Source organism: Dendrobates tinctorius, unplaced genomic scaffold (genome assembly GCF_039654945.1).
Source record: "Dendrobates tinctorius isolate UK_male_01 unplaced genomic scaffold, ASM3965494v1 ptg000070l, whole genome shotgun sequence".
Classification (NCBI taxonomy): domain Eukaryota; kingdom Metazoa; phylum Chordata; class Amphibia; order Anura; family Dendrobatidae; genus Dendrobates; species Dendrobates tinctorius.
This window is the reverse complement of record NW_027361738.1, coordinates 75,300,639-75,322,030: the sequence shown is the minus strand read 5'-3', so window position 1 is coordinate 75,322,030 and position 21,392 is coordinate 75,300,639. Positions and strand designations below refer to the sequence as shown.

Genomic DNA, 21,392 nt, shown 5'->3' with positions numbered 1-21,392 from the left:
TTAAAACGCATGCGATTTTAAACGCAGGCGTGCGCATATCTATGCGCACGCCTGCGTTCCCATAGACTGTAATGTTTTTTTGCGCATTCCGTGCACATGCGTTTTTTGAGACAGGTCGGACGGACCAAAAATGCAACAGGTTGCATCCGGCGAGCTGGGGCGCACACTACAAAAAACGCATGCGCACGAAAACGCATACGAACGCGTGCAAACGCTAGACCATGCGCCCCCACGTTAAAGATAGGGGCTCAGGCGCATGTAAGCGCACGATGCGCTACGCTAAAAAACGCTAGTGTGAAACCAGCCTGACACATCGCTGGAATCGGGGTCTCTGTCCCAACATCAGATTACATAACAAAAACCTGCTGGTGAATTCCCTTTAATATCGGAACCTCTGATATAACCTGTGGCAGCCCCGTTATTTATTTTTGTGCGAGATTGACCTGCCTTAACTTAATGGAAATCTTCCTAGACTGTTCCACTAAATGGTGTCCGTACATGGTTAGTAGGTGACCGGCATGGTTTCCTGTGTGCAGGTGGCTGGCGTCACAGGCGCTGTCATACCGGAATCACTTCTCACTTTTACTTCAGTGGTTTGTTGAAACAATCAACGAGCGTGACCTGGAATAGTCCAAACAGACCGTGCCCGATGTGTGCAGAGATGGGTAATGACAGACAGACCCTCGTATAAAGAGAAAGTTCACCTCTAAATATCTGTTCACATCTAGACAGGATCTTCTTAACTTTTTTTTTTTTTGTACTGACTTTTTGCTGTTCATTCAGCCATATTCAATAATGCCATTTTCTGGTTGCTGATTTCAGGAGGGCACGGGTTTTCTTCGGGGAGATCATTTGGTGCAAAGAATCTTACAAGCAATGCTTCCTGGGAAAAATATGCAAATCAGCTCTCCGCCTACAGGAAGAAAATGGTGTATCTGGTGCCACCTATAGGTTGCTACCTTGTAAGTCAGTGTCCCAGGTTTGAAATATGCCAACGAATCTCAGCCCAATCAGAGACCCCCCCCCCCCACCCATCGATTTGGGGCTTGCCGCTTGGAATTTTTGTGCCGCCAAAAGCATCCCTAGTCACTAATTTACAGAATGCTACATCTGGCAGGAAACGGTGGCAAAATATGTATTTTTACAGACACTGAAGCAGCAGGGGCAGCTGTAATATGGAGCCTGCAGAATTGAGAATGCAGCTCTGGGGAGAATTGAGAGATTAGAACCCAGGACCTCCATGTTTCTAGTCGGTAGTGCTGCTCAGCACTGAAAATTAGGGGTAGAATTTTTAGATTTTCTATGGGAAAGTGTGAAAAAAAATAAATAAAACCCCGCAGTAGATGTGACTTGATTTCAATAGAGATGGTTCATTTTGCAGGACGCTGGCCAGTAGTCCTCTTGCCTAAAGGTGTCCCTGACTCTCTTGATTAGCTGGCCTGGCACGACATCATCATCGTGCTGTGACGCACATGTGACATCTCGCCAGGCCAACTAGTCAAAAGAAGAGCCGTCAATCAAGAGAAGAACAGCAGCCGGTGATTTATGATCAGAAGATGACCACTCCTCCCGCAGAATCTACTGCTTTTCGGAGGTCTCAAGGAGGGGGGGGGACAGACTGGCAGCCATCATGTTAAAGGGGTTGTCTGTGATGTGGAAGAACGTATGGAAAACTCCTCTCTGATTCGCGCTTAGTGTGTGTATATCGGTCGCGTCACATTAGCTTTGTGCCGTGCGATGAGTAGAACTTGTGGAACTTGAGATGCGTGGAAATCGTTGAAAATCGCTTATTTGTTTGGCAAGATGCAATTACCTAGAGGGAACTGAAATATTTAGGAATTTTATAATGAATCTGCCATAAGAATTTTATTAACTTTTTTTTTTTATGGCCTGAACAGATATTGTAGAAAACATGTCCGTGTCAGAGGGGCGAATTGTTTCCATCCTGAGATCAGCATTGTCTGGGGTGTTCGGCGGACACTTATCCTTCTATAGACATGAGCACTGGAGCTAAAGCACCAGATGGGGTTGATGTCGCTCCTGTGGGTTCCAGAAAGCAGAAATTGTTATTTAGGTGGAACTTTTGGGTTAACCTTTCACAACCTCCATCTACCAGAGTATTTGGCACAGGGGTAAGCAAAGATTAAGCATGATGAAACCAAACATGTGCAAACCTTCAGACCCTAGAGAACTTTCAAGATGTCCCAATACACATTAGTTCGCTGGCCAATCCCGCTCCTCTCCAAAGGGAATTTTGGATGGTCACCGAACAGAACTAGCGTCACTAAATGGGCCCCAAATGTGTCAGCCAATGGGCTGTAAATTTAGCTTTAGCCAAAGACCCCTTCCTGTGGTCCTTCATTTTCCCAATCCCACTAAACGACCTACTGCTCTAAAGCCCACTAAGAGGTGGCGATGCTCATAAATGATTATCCGGGCTGCTGATTTCAGCTGCACAGGACACCTCTAATGTTTGTGGGATTGTCCTGACTTTCCTTCAACTGGAGATGCATAGGAATAGAAAAATTGGACATGCTGAATTTCAAGCCCGAACGTGCCAATTTCGATGATCTTATATTTTCAATAGTATCAGAGAAGAGATATTTCTACATGACTGATCCTATCCTCCTGTCGGAGGTGATCTGCTGCCAGAATACTTATCCCTCGTGTACCAAGTTTTACATATTTATGATGGCATTTAAAAATTTTCATTCCGTCGTGGGGTTGGTTGAGTCAGTGGCATAACTTGAAGGTTGCGGACCATAATGCAAAATCTCTAATGGGGTTACCGCTAGGCTCCAGGAGGGGAAATTTTTGTCCCCCTCTAGGCTCCAGGAGGGATATTTTTGGCCCCCTCTAGGCTCCAGGAGGGAAGTTTTTGGCTTCCTCTAGGCTCCAGAAGGGAAGTTTTTGTCCCCATCTAGGCTCCAGGAGGGAAGTTTTTGGCCCCCTCTAGGCTCCAGGTGGGAAGTTTCTGTCCCCATCTAGGCTCCAGGTGGGAAGTTTCTGTCCCCATCTAGGCTCCAGGTGGGAAGTTTCTGTCCCCATCTAGGCTCCAGGAGGGAAGATTTTGGCCCCCTCTAGGCTCCAGGTGGGAAGTTTCTGTCCCCCTCTAGGCTCCAGGAGGGAAGTTTTTGGCCCCCTCTAGGCTCCAGGAGGGAAGTTTTTGGCCCCCTCTAGGCTCCAGGAGGGAAGTTTTTGGCCCCCTCTAGGCTCCAGGAGGGAAGTTTTTGGCCCCCTCTAGGCTCCAGGAGGGAAGTTTTTGACCCCATCTAGGCTCCAGGAGGGAAGTTTTTGGCCCCATCTAGGCTCCAGGAGGGAAGTTTTTGGCCCCATCTAGGCTCCAGGAGGGAAGTTTTTGGCCCCCTCTAGGCTCCAGGAGGGAAGTTTTTGGCCCCCTCTAGGCTCCAGGAGGGAAGTTTTTGGCCCCCTCTAGGCTCCAGGAGGGAAGTTTTTGGCCCCCTCTAGGCTCCAGGAGGGAAGTTTTTGGCCCCCTCTAGGCTCCAGGAGGGAAGTTTTTGGCCCCCTCTAGGCTCCAGGAGGGAAGTTTTTGGCCCCCTCTAGGCTCCAGGAGGGAAGTTTTTGGCCCCCTCTAGGCTCCAGGAGGGAAGTTTTTGGCCCCCTCTAGGCTCCAGGAGGGAAGTTTTTGGCCCCCTCTAGGCTCCAGGAGGGACGTTTTTGGCCCCCTCTAGGCTCCAGGAGGGACGTTTTTGGCCCCCTCTAGGCTCCAGGAGGGACGTTTTTGGCCCCCTCTAGGCTCCAGGAGGGACGTTTTTGGCCCCCTCTAGGCTCCAGGAGGGACGTTTTTGGCCCCCTCTAGGCTCCAGGAGGGAAGTTTTTGGCCCCCTCTAGGCTCCAGGAGGGAAGTTTTTGGCCCCCTCTAGGCTCCAGGAGGGAAGTTTTTGGCCCCCTCTAGGCTCCAGGAGGGAAGTTTTTGGCCCCCTCTAGGCTCCAGGAGGGAAGTTTTTGGCCCCCTCTAGGCTCCAGGAGGGAAGTTTTTGGCCCCCTCTAGGCTCCAGGAGGGAAGTTTTTGGCCCCCTCTAGGCTCCAGGAGGGAAGTTTTTGGCCCCCTCTAGGCTCCAGGAGGGAAGTTTTTGGCCCCCTCTAGGCTCCAGGAGGGAAGTTTTTGGCCCCCTCTAGGCTCCAGGAGGGAAGTTTTTGGCCCCCTCTAGGCTCCAGGAGGGAAGTTTTTGGCCCCCTCTAGGCTCCAGGAGGGAAGTTTTTGGCCCCCTCTAGGCTCCAGGAGGGAAGTTTTTGGCCCCCTCTAGGCTCCAGGAGGGAAGTTTTTGGCCCCCTCTAGGCTCCAGGAGGGAAGTTTTTGGCCCCCTCTAGGCTCCAGGAGGGAAGTTTTTGGCCCCCTCTAGGCTCCAGGAGGGAAGTTTTTGGCCCCCTCTAGGCTCCAGGAGGGAAGTTTTTGGCCCCCTCTAGGCTCCAGGAGGGAAGTTTTTGGCCCCCTCTAGGCTCCAGGAGGGAAGTTTTTGGCCCCCTCTAGGCTCCAGGAGGGAAGTTTTTGGCCCCCCTCTTGGCTCCAGGAGGGAAGTTTTTGGCCCCCCTCTTGGCACGAGGAGGGAAGTTTTTGGCCCCCCTCTTGGCACGAGGAGGGAAGTTTTTGGCCCCCCTATAGGCACTAGGAGAAGTTTTTGGCCCCCCTCTAGGCACGAGGAGGGAAGTTTTTGGCCCATTATAGGCTCTAGGGACAAAGTTTTTGCCCTCCGGAGGGCTCCAGCATTCGGATGCGATGACGACCGCTGCACCCAGTATAGTTATGCGACTGAAATTAGTGGCTGCCATCTTTGTGCTCAGGTGTGGCACAGAGCAGATTAAAATCGCTTGCACCATGTAAGATAAATACTTTTTCGTTTCTTGTCCAGTTCTGCCACTTTTTGTCCAGTTCTGCCACTTTCAGATCCTTGGAGAATTTCCAGAGCTCTCGGCCTTAAGTTGTCCCTTTGATGAGTTAGTTTTTCCTTTAACCTCAGTCCGTGTCTGTTTTTTGTATTCTTTCTGTCCTTTTCACCTCCTGCTTATAAATCCCTGGGTTATTTATGGAAGCCCTGTCTTATATGGATCTGTCGCTCTGTAGCCTCGTACAATGTATTGATTTCCTCCATCTTCCCATACATAAACCATAGTCCGGCTTTATGCTATTTGACGTGTAGCTTTTATCTCGTTTCATGCATTGTAAGCGTCGGAGGACATAAGATTTGATTTATGGTCGGAGGACCTCATTTATCCAACTGAAAAATTTGGGTTGCATTTCTAGGACTGATCTGTAGTTAGTAATTGTCAGAATTAGTGCTATAATCAGAGATGTTTTATATCTTTCAGGAAGTGACTCTAGTTGCTCCCGAGTCACCGTCAGAACAAGCAAGGCGGATGTTCCAGACCTACGATCCAGAAGGTGGGTGTACGTTCTGTTGTCTGCAGGTAGCAGCCAAACGTATATAGAAATGACTTCCTTGTAATAGGCTGACATTTCCCACAGCATACAGTCTCCTGTCATAGGGCGGCTTTACCATTATACATCATGCACTACAAAACACATCCCTTAAAGGGGTTCTCCACTCTAGTCAATTTCTATTAAGAGTCTTTTACATTCATCCTTTTCCTTCCCCTTCCTTGTTCCCCTCTCCCTCTCCACATACCAGTTATATAAAAATTTGAATAAAAATATTTAAAAAGAGTCTCCCAACAATAAACTGGTAATCTCTATTAATAGTCCCCCAACAATAAGCTGGTAATCCCTATTAATAGTCCCCCAACAATAAACTGGAAATCCCTATTAATGGTCCCCCAACAATAAGCTGGAAATCCCTATTAATGGTCTCCCAACAATAAGTTGGTAATCCCTATTAATGGTCCCCCAACAATAAGCTGGAAATCCCTATTAATGGTCCCCCAACAATAAGCTGGTAATCCCTATTAATGGTCCCCCAACAATAAGCTGGTAATCCCTATTAATGGTCCCCCAACAATAAGCTGGTAATCCCTATTAATGGTCCCCCAACAATAAGCTGGTAATCCCTATTAATGGTCCCCCAACAATAAGCTGGAAATCCCTATTAATGGTCCCCCAACAATAAGCTGGTAATCCCTATTAATGGTCCCCCAACAATAAGCTGGAAATCCCTATTAATGGTCCCCCAATAATAAGCTGGTAATCCCTATTAATGGTCCCCCAACAATAAGCTGGTAATCCCTATTAATGGTCCCCAACAATAAGCTGGTAATCCCTATTAATGGTCCCCCAACAATAAGCTGGTAATCCCTATTAATGGTCCCCCAACAATAAGCTGGTAATCCCTATTAATGGTCCCCCAACAATAAGCTGGTAATCCCTATTAATGGTCCCCCAACAATAAGCTGGTAATCCCTATTAATGGTCCCCAACAATAAGCTGGTAATCCTTAATGGTCCCCCAACAATAAGCTGGTAATCCTTATTAATGGTCCCCCCAACAATAAACTGGTAGTCCCTATTAATGGTCCCCCAACAATAAGCTGGTAGTCCCTATTAATGGTCCCCCAACAATAAGCTGGTAAATCCTATTAATAATCCCCCCAACAATAATCCCTATTAATAGTCCCCCCAACAATAATACCTAATAATGGTCCCCCAACAATAATCCCTAATAATGGTCCCCCAACAGTAATCCCTATTAAAGGGAATCTGTCACCCCTTTTTTGAGATATCATATAATGATATCATTCAATTGTGTGTCACATAAGGATTCTCTTAGTACTTTTGCTTCCCCCTGACCCCGCACCTTTCATGCATAAATACCTTTTTTATATCGGTTCAGATGTATGTAAACTGCCGCGGTCCGGTCCGATGGGCGGGGCTTATTCACCTGCTCCCCCCCTCCCTGTCTTGTTCTATGCATTTCTTCTTGTGTAGAGCAAGACAGGGAGGGGGGAGCAGTTGAATAAGCCCCGCCCATCGGACCGGACCGTGGCAATTTACATACCTTTTTTTATATCGGTTCAGATGTATGTAAACTGCCACGGTCCAGTCCGATGGGCGGGGCTTATTCAACTGCTCCCCCCTCCCTGTCTTGCTCTACACAAGAAGAAATGCATAGAACAAGACAGGGAGGGGGGAGCAGGTGAATAAGCCCCGCCCAGCGGACCGGACCGCGGCAGTTTACATACATCTGAACCGATATAAAAAAAGGTATGTAAACTGCCACGGTCCGGTCCGATGGGCGGGGCTTATTCAACTGCTCCCCCCTCCCTGTCTTGCTCTACACAAGAAGAAATGCATAGAACAAGACAGGGAGGGGGGGAGCAGGTGAATAAGCCCCGCCCAGCGGACCGGACCGCGGCAGTTTACATACATCTGAACCGATATAAAAAAGGTATTTATGCATGAAAGGTGCGGGGTCAGGGGGAAGCAAAAGTACTAAGAGAATCCTTATGTGACACACAATTGAATGCTATCATTACATGATATTTCAAAAAAGGGGTGACCGATTCCCTTTAATAGTCCCCCCAACAATAATCCATATTAATGGTCCCCACAACAGTAAACTGGTAATCCATATTACTAGTCCCCCAGTAATAATCAGGTAATCCCTATTAATAGCCCCCAAATAATAAATTGGTAATCCCTATTTTGTCCCCCAACAATAAACTGGTAACAGGCTGCATTGCTGATGGAAAACCTCAATGATCAGTTGCAATCTGAGTGATTCAGCAACAAGTGTGTAATTCTCCTACAGCACTCCCACAGGGCAAATTGAGTATTACACCAATGTCATTGAAATCCATGATCCATCTACGTCGTGTATGGATTTGTCATCTCTTATAGTGAAAAAGATGCTCTTAACTGAATACTAAATGAGGGCCCTGTTTGGGAAACCTTCATCTTTAATCCCACAGTTGTTCAATAGGCTCAGAGTGGGTTAAAATCGTTAGAAAATCGATACGCTCCGCTCCTTTTCTAGCCAGTTTCTACTTCCTGTAGACATGTGAACGTCTGAGGTCAATAGTCCAGGGACTATATTAGTTGCTATATATTAATGGGCAAAGATATTTCGTATACCTCAATGATGTCATGATTTCACTTAAAGGAACACACCAGGGAAAACTGATCCTCTTCCTTTACCCAATTCAAGGTCTATAAAGGGGGTGCGTGACTTTAGGTCTTTGGTTTCTGTGTCCTTCAACACCCAATATGACTTGCGCTAGACATAATTTTTCTTTTTAATATCGGACGTATATACAAACCTTCCAGGCGGAGGATCTAAGACGTCGATGTTTACTCTAGTGCCGGCAAGATGAGTGAAGGTGGTGACGTCCCGGACTATAAAAGCTAGAATGTATAGTAGAGCTGGACCCGTCACATCAACCAGTAGAGCACTTCATAATACAACACGTACAACGCTCCCTGGCAACATAAAACATCGTAATGGGAAGGATAAACCACAGAAGTGGTTTCCAATAGCGGTACTGGATCTAAGTGCTATTCCGTGTAACCAGAGTTGTGAAATTATTATTGCAAGCTTTGCGGGCATTGTATGAATCAATCCACCCTCGGTTATAGGGCTGCGGTCAATAAAGTCCTAAAGTACGGTATTTTAGAGAAATCTCAGCAGACGGTAATGGAAAGCGATAGGGAAAATCAGATTAATATCTAAGTTGCTCGGAGAGAAGTGAATGTGTCCGTGTAGCACAGCTGCTATCTCAATTAACCCGGCTTTTAATTGACTTAAGAAACTTGATCAGGCCGCTCTCCGGCTCCATTCCTCAGATTTTAAATAGTCTAGCAGATATTTTCTTAGTGGAAATGGTTCGTTATGTTTTGGGATTGGCCCTGGAGACTGTATATATTATATACACATCCATTGTTGTATAGTCCTGATTCTCATGCTGTTTTTAGCACAGGAAATCTTAAAAGTTATGGACAGCTGTGACATGATGATAATGAATTTTACCAAGGTTAGTGGTTACCTTCAGTTAAGTAGTCGCATTACGTCTGTCTGCCATTTTCGTTCCTTTATTCAGTTTCGGACCCCCAGATACGCAGTTTGCAGCCAACAGGGAGGTTGTTCCAAACATCTTGGAGACCTAACCCCAGATCTTCTGTGGATGGCGCTTGCGCAAATCCTTCCGCCTCTTCATACGATCCCAGACAGACTGGATGATGTGAGATCAGGGCTCTATGAGGGCCAGATCATCACTTCCAGGACTCCTTGCTGTTAATGACATCGCCTGGACATTTGTGGTCGTAGTTCTGCTGAAGAATAAATTTGGAACCAATCAAACACCTCCCTGTTGATAATACATGCTGGATAAGCATATGCCTGTATTTCTCATCTCTGAGGACCGCATTAATCCTGACCAAATCTACAACTCCCATCTACTGAAATGCAGCTACAAACTAGCCGTGACCCTCCACTGATCTTTCAAACGCTCATTGATGTGCCGCTCTCCAGCGCTTTGGTAAACAGACCTTGCGGATGCAGCGCGACTGCCTTGTGGACTGTTGCTGTGCTCAGTCTTGCCAGGGGGTATGTGACCTGTGACATGAAACTGTCTTCCACAACCTCACCTAAATATGAAATTGCTGATCATCAGCACCTGTTTGGTATAACTTGTCACTCATACACCTGGCTGTTATGTTGCAAATTTCCTGACAGTGTGCTAGTGTACCTATGATGCTGATTTGAAGGCAAAGGCGGTCACTCCAAATATTTGTGTGATTGAATTTTTTTCTTGTTTCACTGTGATAATTGTTAAAAATTAACTATTAACACTTCAAGTTTTTATAACATTCTTACTTTGCAGAATTTTTTCACATCTGACTAAAGCTTTTGCACTGTCCTGTATGTGCCCCAAAATGTTGCAAATAAAAATAGTCCCAATTAAATATATGAAAAAAAAAGAGAAATAATAAAATAGTTTTGGTTTGTGAAATACGAAAAAAAAAACCTAAAGGGTTAACCATTAAAAATACTTCTCTGTAATGTCCCTTTGCCTTCTGATTCTGCTCCCCATGGCGACCTCCATACTATAAAAGTGACAAAATATGATTAATCTCAGGAGATAACAACATAATAAGGAGAACACAGAAAACTCCATAGCCGAGTTCTGATATCCCGAGCCAAAAGTTCCTAATTCCTCCTCTTCAGCAAATTCATACCGTTCCGTCGCCGTCACATGTGACATCTGCGCTTGTCACATTCCATTCATCCTCCATGTTACACATTATTGTTGTTTGATCTTGGTTTCTGACGTGGGGGTAGATTAAGGGGGTCTTCCCTTCTTGTTACGTGACAGCTTATCGCTGGGATACGGTATGGTGTATGATCGGTGGCGGTCTGACCTCTATCTAGGGTCCTGAGAATTAAGGGAATGTTATGCTAGTTAAAGGGATTCGGTTAGAAAGTTTTTGCTATGTTAACTGAGAGCAGCATAATGTAGGGGCTGAGACCCCAATTCCAGCATTTTCTTGCTGTTTTCAAGAAAATCAGTGTTTTATCAGCAGATTATCATTACAGGACTAGGTGTATTGTGCCTCCTAGTCCTTTTACTCTGTATAACCCTTCCTCCACCACCGATTAGCAGCCTATGCACAGTGTACACAGAAAGCTGCCATTCAGAGCTGTGGGTGGGGTTATACAGGTCTCAACATTTTGAGCTCTGCAGCAGAGAAAACGGTGATTGTTGCTGTGCAGCGATGCATCGGCCACCTGACTGTCAGCAGATGTATAAAGTTGTGCTTAACTATGAGTTGTATTATAGCGGTAATTTTACCATGACTCACAGGTGAACCAATGAAGCCCTAGCCCAAACAGAAGTCTCCCTCACCCTCCAGAAGAAAAAATGAAGCTGCAGCTACTATTAGAGGGGGCGGTTGTGTATGAGCGCCCATTGATATAGATGAGCTCTCATTTATGAAGAGTTTTATCATTTAGGACAATGACCGTACGAACTCTCATCCACAAATCGGAAGAGGAAAATCGCCTGATATTGTGTGTTTTTTATGTGCGGATTTTACCCTGTACAATGTGCGGTATCTGTACAATGAAGTCCGCAAGGACAAGGGCAATTCGGTGCCTTTTGATTTTGTGCAAGTCTCCTATGGCTGAGTCCTTGAAGATCCGTCTATGTATTTGTATCCACACAAGTCCCGATGCAATCCGTCAGCAGCAGCAATCGGCCGTCCTGCTCGTTGACTCTTTGTATATGGGGAGGTTGATTATTCTAGGCTACATGGTGTAAGTAAAACTGGAAAACAGGCGTTGCTCGGGATAAAGCGATGAAACGGTCGCACCATAGAAAGCCGTGGGAAACAGTGCAGAGTCCGAGTGCATGAAGCCAGTGGCGTAGCAACTGTTTGTGGCGGTCGAAAAAATTTGCCACCCCTTTGGTCGTTAATAATTCGGAAGCATCTGAAGAGCCACACTACACTCAAAGATCTAATTTTTAGTCTGCTACTAACTCTGCTGTTATTTCTAAATTTCTAGACTTTCATCTTCTTGCAGTTCTCTGTATATATGTATGTATTAGCTTGATGATGCTGGATGAAGACCTAATGGCTTTTTTAATAATAATTTTTAATAATGTGACAGAAAAAAAAAACAAAGTACAAATTATTTTGGCAGACACTGACAGCTTGGGGCCCCTGTGCAAGAAATGTGTCCGGGCCCCCTCCTTTTCTGGCGTCAAAGCTACGTGTGTGTGTGTACGGATGGATAGATAGATATTGATATTTTATAGCCACACACATACAGGTATATATTACATAGTCTCCTTTATTATGTATATTGCTGTCCCTTACACAGTGCCCTCTCTTGTTATGTACAGTACCGTCCCTTACATATTGGATTATATAGAGCCCTGTTTTTTATTACATACCGTCCTGTCTTGTTGGCTGTATAATGCAATGATGGCTGATGGAGCATGGGAAAGAGGGCACTGTAAATAACAAAATTAACAAGAATACACTATGCAAGAGACAGCACTATACATAACAGCAGAGGAAGCTATATAATAAGGGACGGCATCATATATAACTAGAGAGGATGATACGTAATAAGGGATGGTGTTATACATAATAAAAGAGGAAACTATGTAACTAAGGATGGTGTTATACAGAATTAGTGAGTACCCTATATACTAAGGGACTGTGTTAGACATAAGCGATAATGTCTTCCTCCACCTCCCCCTGTTCCTAAGGCCATTATAAGTCCCCCTTCCTCCCATCCCAATCCCCCACACCCCTCATTGTCCTCCTCCCCTCGCATACCATTATTGTCCTCTCCCCCACCCCATCATTGCCCTCTTCACCACCTCCATCATTTTCTTCTCCCCCACCACTCCCATCATTGCCCCCATCACTCCCATCATTGCCTTCTCCTTCACCCCATCACTGCCTTCTCCCCATCACTCCCATCATTGCCTGCTCCATCTACCCATCATTGTCTTCTCCCCATCACTCCCATCATTGCCTTCTCCATCACCCCATCACTGCCTTCTCCCCATCATTCCCATCATTGCCTGCTCCATCACCCCATCACTCCCATTATTGTCTGCTCCATCACTCCCATCATTGCCTTCTCTGCATCACCCCCATCATGGCCTTCTCCCATTACCCCCCATCATTACCTTCTCTCATTACCTCCATCATGGCCTTCTCCCATTACCCCCACATGGCCTTCTCCCATTACCCCCATCATGGCCTTCTCCCATTACCCCCATCATGGCCTTCTCCCATTACCCCCATCATGGCCTTCTCCCATTACCCCCATCATGGCCTTCTCCCATTACCCCCATCATGGCCTTCTCCCATTACCCCCATCATGGCCTTCTCCCATTACCCCCCTCAAGGCCTTCTCCCATTACCCCCCTCAAGGCCTTCTCCCATTACCCCCCTCAAGGCCTTCTCCCATTACCCCCCCATCATGGCATTCTCCCATTACCCCCACATCATGGCCTTCTCCCATTACCCCCCCATCATGGCCTTCTCCCATTACCCCCCCCATCATGGCCTTCTCCCATTACCCCCACATCATGGCCTTCTCCCATTACCCCCACATCATGGCCTTCTCCCATTACCCCCACATCATGGCCTTCTCCCATTACCCCCACATCATGGCCTTCTCTCCCCATCACGGTATTCTCATGTCCCTATCTCCTCCAAGACCAGGCTATCCTACAGACACACACACACACACACACAGACATACACAGACACCTCCTCTCACCTGTCCGCAGCATCGCCCGCGCTTCCTCGCTCATACAGCAGCGGCCGCTGAATGATGACGTCATTCAGCGGCGCTCCTCGGTGTCAAACAGGAAGCGCGGCCTCCGGGCAGGAAGCAGGACGGACCCTTGCAGCTCCACTCCTGCTATTCCCTCTTGCAGGCAGCGAAGCTGCTGTGATCGCTCCCTGCCCCCGCTGCACTGCACTGTGCCTCCGCGCTTCTCCCACAGAGAGGAATTGCTGCTGCTGCGCCGCCCCCACACAAGTGCCTCCTGGGGCAGACCGCCACCCCTCCACGCTACGCCACTGCATGAAGCAGAATGACACTGTTCTGCTACATCATTACATCACCTATGTGTACCCTTGCTATATGGACAGTGATAGGAGGGGGCTTCACCGTAATCGCATTACTTTGCAGCTTATTAAGAGTAAATTAGCTGTATCCCCCGAGCAAATAGAGCAGGTGTGAGTGCGGAAATAGACCAGTTACCGCAGTCTTGGGTTTCCCTGACACTTCATCTTCTGCTCCAGCAAGAACGGAGCCATAATTGGGATCCTGGTATACACTTACTGGGGTCTAACATGTATTGTCAGGCTGTGCGCCATTAGTCACCTAAAATTATTGTGGCTAATTGGATCCCAAGGGAGGCACGTACAAGGGCTGTGTGGAGGGATTCCCGCTCTTTAAATGAAAAAAAAAAAGAGATTCTGGCTCGTCTCTCTGCAGCTCCAACACAAATCACTCAGCTCCGCTTCCCCCAGCTGACTACACAGTGAACACAGGGCCTGGTTGTAGACATAGCTAGCCAGGTACACCTAATCGAGACCTCCAGTGCTAGGCGTTAACCCTATTGTACCTGGGTTTCCTACAGCATATACACTCACTGGCCACTTTATTAGGTACACCATGCTAGTAACGGGTTGGACCCCCTTTTGCCTTCAGAACTGCCTCAATTCTTCATGGCAGAGATTCAACAAGGTGCTGGAAGCATTCCTCAGAGATTTTGGACCATATTGACATGATGGCATCACACAGTTGGCGCAGATTTGTCGGCTGCACATCCCTGATGCGAATCTCCCGTTCCACCACATCCCAAAGATGCTCTATTGGATTGAGATCTGGTGACTGAGGAGGCCATTTGAGTACAGTGAACTCATTGTCATGTTCAAGAAACCAATCTGAGATGATTCGAGCTTTATGACATGGCGCATTATCCTGCTGAAAGTAGCCATCAGATGTTGGGTACATTGTGGTCATAAAGGGATGGACATGGTCAGCAACAATACTCAGGTAGGCTGTGGCGTTGCAACGATGCTCAATTGGTACCAAGGGGCCCAAAGAGTGCCCAGAAAAAATTCCCCACACCATGACACCACCACCACCAGCCTGAACCGTTGATACAAGGCAGGATGGATCCATGCTTTCATGTTGTTTACGCCAAATTCTGACCCTACCATCCGAATGTCGCAGCAGAAATCGAGACTCATCAGACCAGGCAACGTTTTTCCAATCTTCTACTGTCCAATTTCGATGAGCTTGTGCAAATTGTAGCCTCAGTTTCCTGTTCTTAGCTGAGAGGAGTGGTACCCAGTGTGGTCTTCTGCTGCTGTAGCCCATCTGCCTCAAAGTTCGACGCACTGTGCGTTCAGAGATGCTCTTCTGCCTACCTTGGTTGTAACGGGTGGCAATTTGAGTCCCTGTTGCCTTTCTATCAGCTCGAACCAGTCTGCCCATTCTCCTCTGACCTCTGGCATCAACAAGGCATTTCCGGCCACAGAACTGCCGCTCACTGGATTTTTTTTCTTTTTCGGACCATTCTCTGTAAACCCTAGAGATGGTTGTGCGTGAAAATCCCAGTAGATCAGCAGTTTCTGAAATACTCAGACCAGCCCTTCTGGCACCAACAATCATGCCACGTTCAAAGGCACTCAAATCACCTTTCTTCCCCATACTGATGCTCGGTTTGAACTGCAGGAGATTGTCTTGACCATGTCTACATGCCTAAATGCACTGAGTTGCCGCCATGTGATTGGCTGATTAGAAATTAAGTCTTAACACACAGTTGGACAGGTGTACCTAATAAAGTGGCCAGTGAGTGTATATGTGTGTGCGTGTGTATGTGTTCTGCACCTCCTCCGTTTGTTAGGCAATTTTTTTAATACTTTTTCGCTTTAATTGTTGAGTGTTATCTCCTTCTTGGTGCATTTGATTTTGTATCGACTTTTTGCTTAGGCACTACTTGGTGAGCACTTTTTTTTTTTTTTGCTCCTATGTTGAGGCCAGCAAGTTTGAGCATAATTGTAATTTAGTCACGTGGTTGTGCCAACCTTGATTATTTTTTTAACGTGTACATATATTTATATATAGATATATGTAATGTGTGTGTATATGTATGTGTTTTCTATGTGTATTCTATGTATAGGTGTGTTTTGAATGTGCATGTATGTATGTGATATATATGTATGTGTGTATATTATATGTATAGATGTGTTTTGTGTGTGTATTATATGTATGTGTATACTATATGTATAGATGTGTTTTGTGTGTATTATATGTATGTGTGTATACTATATGTATAGATGTGTGTTGTGTGTGTGTGTGTGTGTGTGTGTGTGTGTGTGTGTGTGTGTGTGTGTGTGTGTGTGTGTGTGTGTGTATTACAGTGGGGCAAAAAAGTATTTAGTCAGTCAGCAATAGTGCAAGTTCCACCACTTAAAAAGATGAGAGGCGTCTGTAATTTACATCATAGGTAGACCTCAACTATGGGAGACAAACTGAGAAAAAAAAATCCAGAAAATCACATTGTCTGTTTTTTTTTCATTTTATTTGCATATTATGGTGGAAAATAAGTATTTGGTCAGAAACAAAATTTCATCTCAATACTTTGTGATATATCCTTTGTTGGCAATGACAGAGGTCAAACGTTTTCTGTAAGTCTTCACAAGGTTGCCACACACTGTTGTTGGTATGTTGGCCCATTCCTCCATGCAGATCTCCTCTAGAGCAGTGATGTTTTTGGCTTTTCGCTTGGCAACACGGATTTTCAACTCCCTCCAAAGGTTTTCTCTATATTTGAGATCTGGAGACTGGCTAGGCCACTCCAGGACCTTGAAATGCTTCTTACGAAGCCACTCCTTCGTTGCCCTGGCGGTGTGCTTTGGATCATTGTCATGTTGAAAGACCCAGCCACGTTTCATCTTCAATGCCCTTGCTGATGGAAGGAGGTTTGCACTCAAAATCTCACGATACATGGCCCCATTCATTCTTTCATGTACCCGGATCAGTCGTCCTGGCCCCTTTGCAGAGAAACAGCCCCAAAGCATGATGTTTCCACCACCATGCTTTACAGTAGGTATGGTGTTTGATGGATGCAACTCAGTATTCTTTTTCCTCCAAACACGACAAGTTGTGTTTCTACCAAACAGTTCCAGTTTGGTTTCATCAGACCATAGGACATTCTCCCAAAACTCCTCTGGATCATCCAAATGCTCTCTAGCAAACTTCAGACGGGCCCGGACATGTACAGGCTTAAGCAGTGGGACACGTCTGGCACTGCAGGATCTGAGTCCATGGTGGCGTAGTGTGTTACTTATGGTAGGCCTTGTTACATTGGTCCCAGCTCTCTGCAGTTCATTCACTAGGTCCCCCCGCGTGGTTCTGGCATTTTTGCTCACCGTTCTTGTGATCATTCTGACCCCACGGGGTGGGATTTTGCGTGGAGCACCAGATCGAGGGAGATTATCAGTGGTCTTGTATGTCTTCCATTTTCTAATTATTGCTCCCACAGTTGATTTCTTCACTCCAAGCTGGTTGGCTATTGCAGATTCAGTCTTCCCAGCCTGGTGCAGGGCTACAATTTTGTTTCTGGTGTCCTTTGACAGCTCTTTGGTCTTCACCAAAGTGGAGTTTGGAGTCAGACTGTTTGAGGGTGTGCACAGGTGTCTTTTTATACTGATAACAAGTTTAAACAGGTGCCATTACTACAGGTAATGAGTGGAGGAAAGAGGAGACTCTTAAAGAAGAAGTTACAGGTCTGTGAGAGCCAGAAATCTTGATTGCTTGTTTCTGACTAAATACTTATTTTCCACCATAATATGCAAATAAAATGAAAAAAAAACAGACAATGTGATTTTCTGGATTTTTTTTTTCTCAGTTTGTCTCCCATAGTTGAGGTCTACCTATGATGTAAATTACAGACGCCTCTCATCTTTTTAAGTGGTGGAACTTGCACTATTGCTGACTGACTAAATACTTTTTTGCCCCACTGTATATGTATGTGTGTATACTATATGTATAGATGTGTTTTGTGTGTATTATATGTATAGATGTTTTTATGTGTGCATATATACAGTCATATGTTAAAGTTTGGGCGCCCCTATTAATGTTAACCTTTTTTCTTTATAACAATTTTGGTTTTTGCAACAGCTATTTCAGTTTCATATATCTAATAACTGATGGACTCAGTTATATTTCTGGATTCAAATGAGGTTTATTGTACTAACAGAAAATGTGCAATCTGCATTTAAACAAAATTTGACCGGTGCAAAAGTATGGGCACCCTTATCATTTTCTTGATTTGAACTCTCCTAACTACTTTTTACTGACTTCCTGAAGCACTAAATTGGTTTTGTAACCTCATTGAGCTTTGAACTTCATAGTCAGGTGTATCAAATCATGAGAAAAGGTATTTAAGATGGCCACTTGCAAGTAGTTCTGCTATTTGATTCTCCTATGAAGAGTGGCATCATGGGCTCCTCAAAACAACTCTCAAATGATCTGAAAACAAAGATTATTCAACATAGCTTTTCAGGGAAGGATAGAAAAAGTTGTCTCAGAGATTTAACCTGTTAGTTTCCACTGTGAGGAACATAGTAAGGAAATGGAAGAACACAGGTACAGTTCTTGTTAATCCCAGAAGTGGCAGGCCAAGAAAAATATCAGAAAGGCAGAGAAGAAGAATGGTGAGAACAGTCAAGGACAATCCACAGACCACCTCCAAAGACCTGCAGCATCATCTTGCTGCAGATGGTGTCACTGTGCATCGGTCAACAATACAGCGCACTTTGCACAAGGAGAAGCTGTATGGGAACGTGATGCGAAAGAAGCCGTTTCTGCAAGCACGCCACAAACAGAGTCGACTGAGGTATGCAAAAGCACATTTGGACAAGCCAGTTACATTTTGGAAGAAGGTCCTGTGGACTGATGAAACAAAGATTGAGTTGTTTGGTCATACAAAAAGGCGTTATGCATGGAGGCTAAAAAACACAGCATTCCAAGAAAAACACTTGCTACCCACAGTAAAATTTGGTGGAGGTTCCATCATGCTTTGGGGCTGTGTGGCCAATGCCGGCACCGGGAATCTTGTTAAAGTTGAGGGTCGCATGAATTCAACTCAGTATCAGCAGATTCTTGACAATAATGTGCAAGAATCACTGACGAAGTTGAAGTTACGCAGGGGATGGATATTTCAGCAAGACAATGATCCAAAACACCGCTCCAAATCTACTCAGACATTCATGTAGAGGAACAATTACAATGTTCTGGAATGGCCATCCCAGTCCCCAGACCTGAATATCATTGAATATCTGTGGGATGATTTGAAGCGGGCTGTCCATGCTCGGCGACCATCAAACTTAACTGAACTGGAATTGTTTTGTAAACAGGAATGGTCACAAATACCTTCATCCAGGATACAGGAACTCATTAATAGCTACAGGAAGCGACTAGAGGCTGTTATTTTTGCAAAAGGAGGATCTATGAAATGTTAATGTCACTTTTATGTTGAGGTGCCCATACTTTTGAACCGGTCACATTTTGTTTAAATGCAGATTGCACATTTTCTGTTAGTACAATAAACCTCATTTGAATCCAGAAATATAACTGAGTCCATCAGTTATTAGATATATGAAACTGAAATAGCTGTTGCAAAAACCAAAATTGTTATAAAGAAAAAAGGTTAACATTAATAGGGGTGCCCAAACTTTAACATATGACTGTAGGTGTGTGTGTTTTGTATGTGCAGGTATGTACACTGCTCAAAAAAATAAAGGAAATACTTAAACAACACAATGTAACTCCAAGTCAATCACTTCTGTGAAATCAACCTGCTCAGTTATGAAGCAACACTGATTGTGTATCCATTTCTCCTGTTGTGCAAATGGAACAAACAACAGGTAGAAATGATAGGCAATTAGCAAGACAACCCCTATAAAGGAGCAGTTCTATAGGGGGTGACCACAGACCATTTCTCTGTTCTCATCCTTTTTGGTTATTGTTTTGGTCACTTTTGCATTTTAACATTGCTCTCACCACTAGAGGTACAGTAGCATGGGGCGGTGTCTACAACCCACAGAAGTTGCTCAGGTAGTGCAACTCATCCAGGATGGCACATCAATGCGAGCTGTGGCAAGAAGGATAGCTGTGTCTGTCAGCGTAGTGTCCAGACCATGGAGCAGATACCAGGAGACAGGCCAGTATACCAGGAGATATGGAGGGCAACAACCCAGCAGCAGGACCGCAACTTCCTCCTTTATGCAAGGAGGAGCAGTGCCAAAGCCCTGCACAACGACCTCAAGCTTTCAGAGACAGAGTCCATGAGGGTGGTATGAGGGCCCGATGTCCACAAGTGGGTGTTGTGCTCATAGCCCAACACTGTGCAGGGCGATTGGCATTTGCCAGAGTTCACCAAGATTGGCAGATTCGACATTGGCGCCCTATGCGCTTCATAGATGAGAGCAGGTTCACAATGAGCACATGTGACAGACGTGACAGAGTCTGGAGACGCCGTGGAGAGCGATCTGCTGCCTGCAACATCCTCCAGCATGACCAGTTTGGCAGTGGGTCAGTAATGGTGTGTGGTGGCATTTCTTTGGAGGGCCGCATAGCCCGCCATGTGCTAACCAGAGGTACCCTGATTGCCATTAGGTACCGGGATGAGAGCCTCAGATCCATTGTGAGACCATATGCTGGTGCACTGAGTCCTGGGTTCCTTTTGAAGCATGACAACGCTAGGCCTCAAGTGACTGAAGTGTGTCAACAAGTTCCTGCATGATGAAGGCATTTGATGTTATAGACTGGTTTTCCCGTTCCCCAGACCTGAATCTGATTGAGCACATCTGGGACATCATGTCTTGCTCCATCCACCAATGCCATGTTACACCACACTGTCCAGGAGTTGATTGATGCTGTAATCAGGTCTGGGAGGAGATCGATCAGGAGAACATACGTTGCCATATCAGGACCATACCCAGGCATTATAGGGAGCTTAAACAGGCGCATGGATGCACCACACACTACTGAGCATCATTTCCTTTTCTTGAAGCATTTCCACTGAAGTTGGATTAGCCTGTAATTTGATTTTCTACTTTGATTTTTTGAGTATCATTCCAAATCCAGACTTCCAGGGGATATTGGCTTTGATTTTCTGTGATCAATTTATGTTTTATTGTCCTCAACGCATTCCTCTATGTAATGAATAAAGATTAGCAACTGGTGTATTTCATTCAGTGATATCTAGGATGTGGTATTGTAGTGCTCCCTTCCCATCTGTGTATGTCCCAATTGGGAGAGGGGAATAAGCTGCTGCCATACATCTCATACATCTATGAAGGTGACTTATCTCCCCTGGGAAGAAAAGATTTGGGTTGTTGAATTTCTCTTCGACTTCTTTTGGTTGGCCGCCATACATATTACATGATTGCACTAAGTCGCTATACTGTGCACATTGCAGGGCTTTTGTTTTTCCGTGTAATGAATGCTAAACGTAAAGGTCATTAAATCCATGTGAATCCGGCTTCAAACATCCCCATAGTGTGTCCACTATAGAAGTCTGTATGTCTAATACAAAATTCTACATTTTTGTCTGCGTCGTTCCATCCCCAGAGGGGATCCTGTTCTCGGTGAGGCCGGTATGCGTCCTCGGCAGGCAAAGATAATGAATGGATAGAAGTACAGTTGGGACATGGAATCCATTTGCTTCCCGGGCAGGTTGGCGATGACAAGTAATGCTATAGGCTTCTGTATGAAGGTCTGCGTAACGTTCCTCTCCTTAATGCAAATCATGCCGAGCACTAATGAAGCCTAAACATCTGGCAACACTCACACCGTAACAATGTGTCATTAACATTGCACGTTCCAGAGAGGTTCTCCTCCTGTCGGGGGGGGGGGGGGGCCCGCAATTTGT

General features: G+C 45.5%; 1 protein-coding gene across 6 annotated transcripts in view; it reads left to right on the top strand.

Annotated features, from left to right (window-relative positions):
* The window catches only part of MINDY3 (MINDY lysine 48 deubiquitinase 3), a 108,496-nt gene that overhangs the window by 74,644 nt on the left and 12,460 nt on the right, over positions 1-21,392 (top strand). For all 6 annotated transcript variants that reach the window (XM_073581943.1, XM_073581941.1, XM_073581942.1 and 3 more), the window contains one exon: positions 5,329-5,401. In XM_073581943.1, the coding sequence (XP_073438044.1) occupies positions 5,329-5,401 (73 nt within the window). The remainder of the gene's footprint in view (positions 1-5,328; positions 5,402-21,392) is intronic.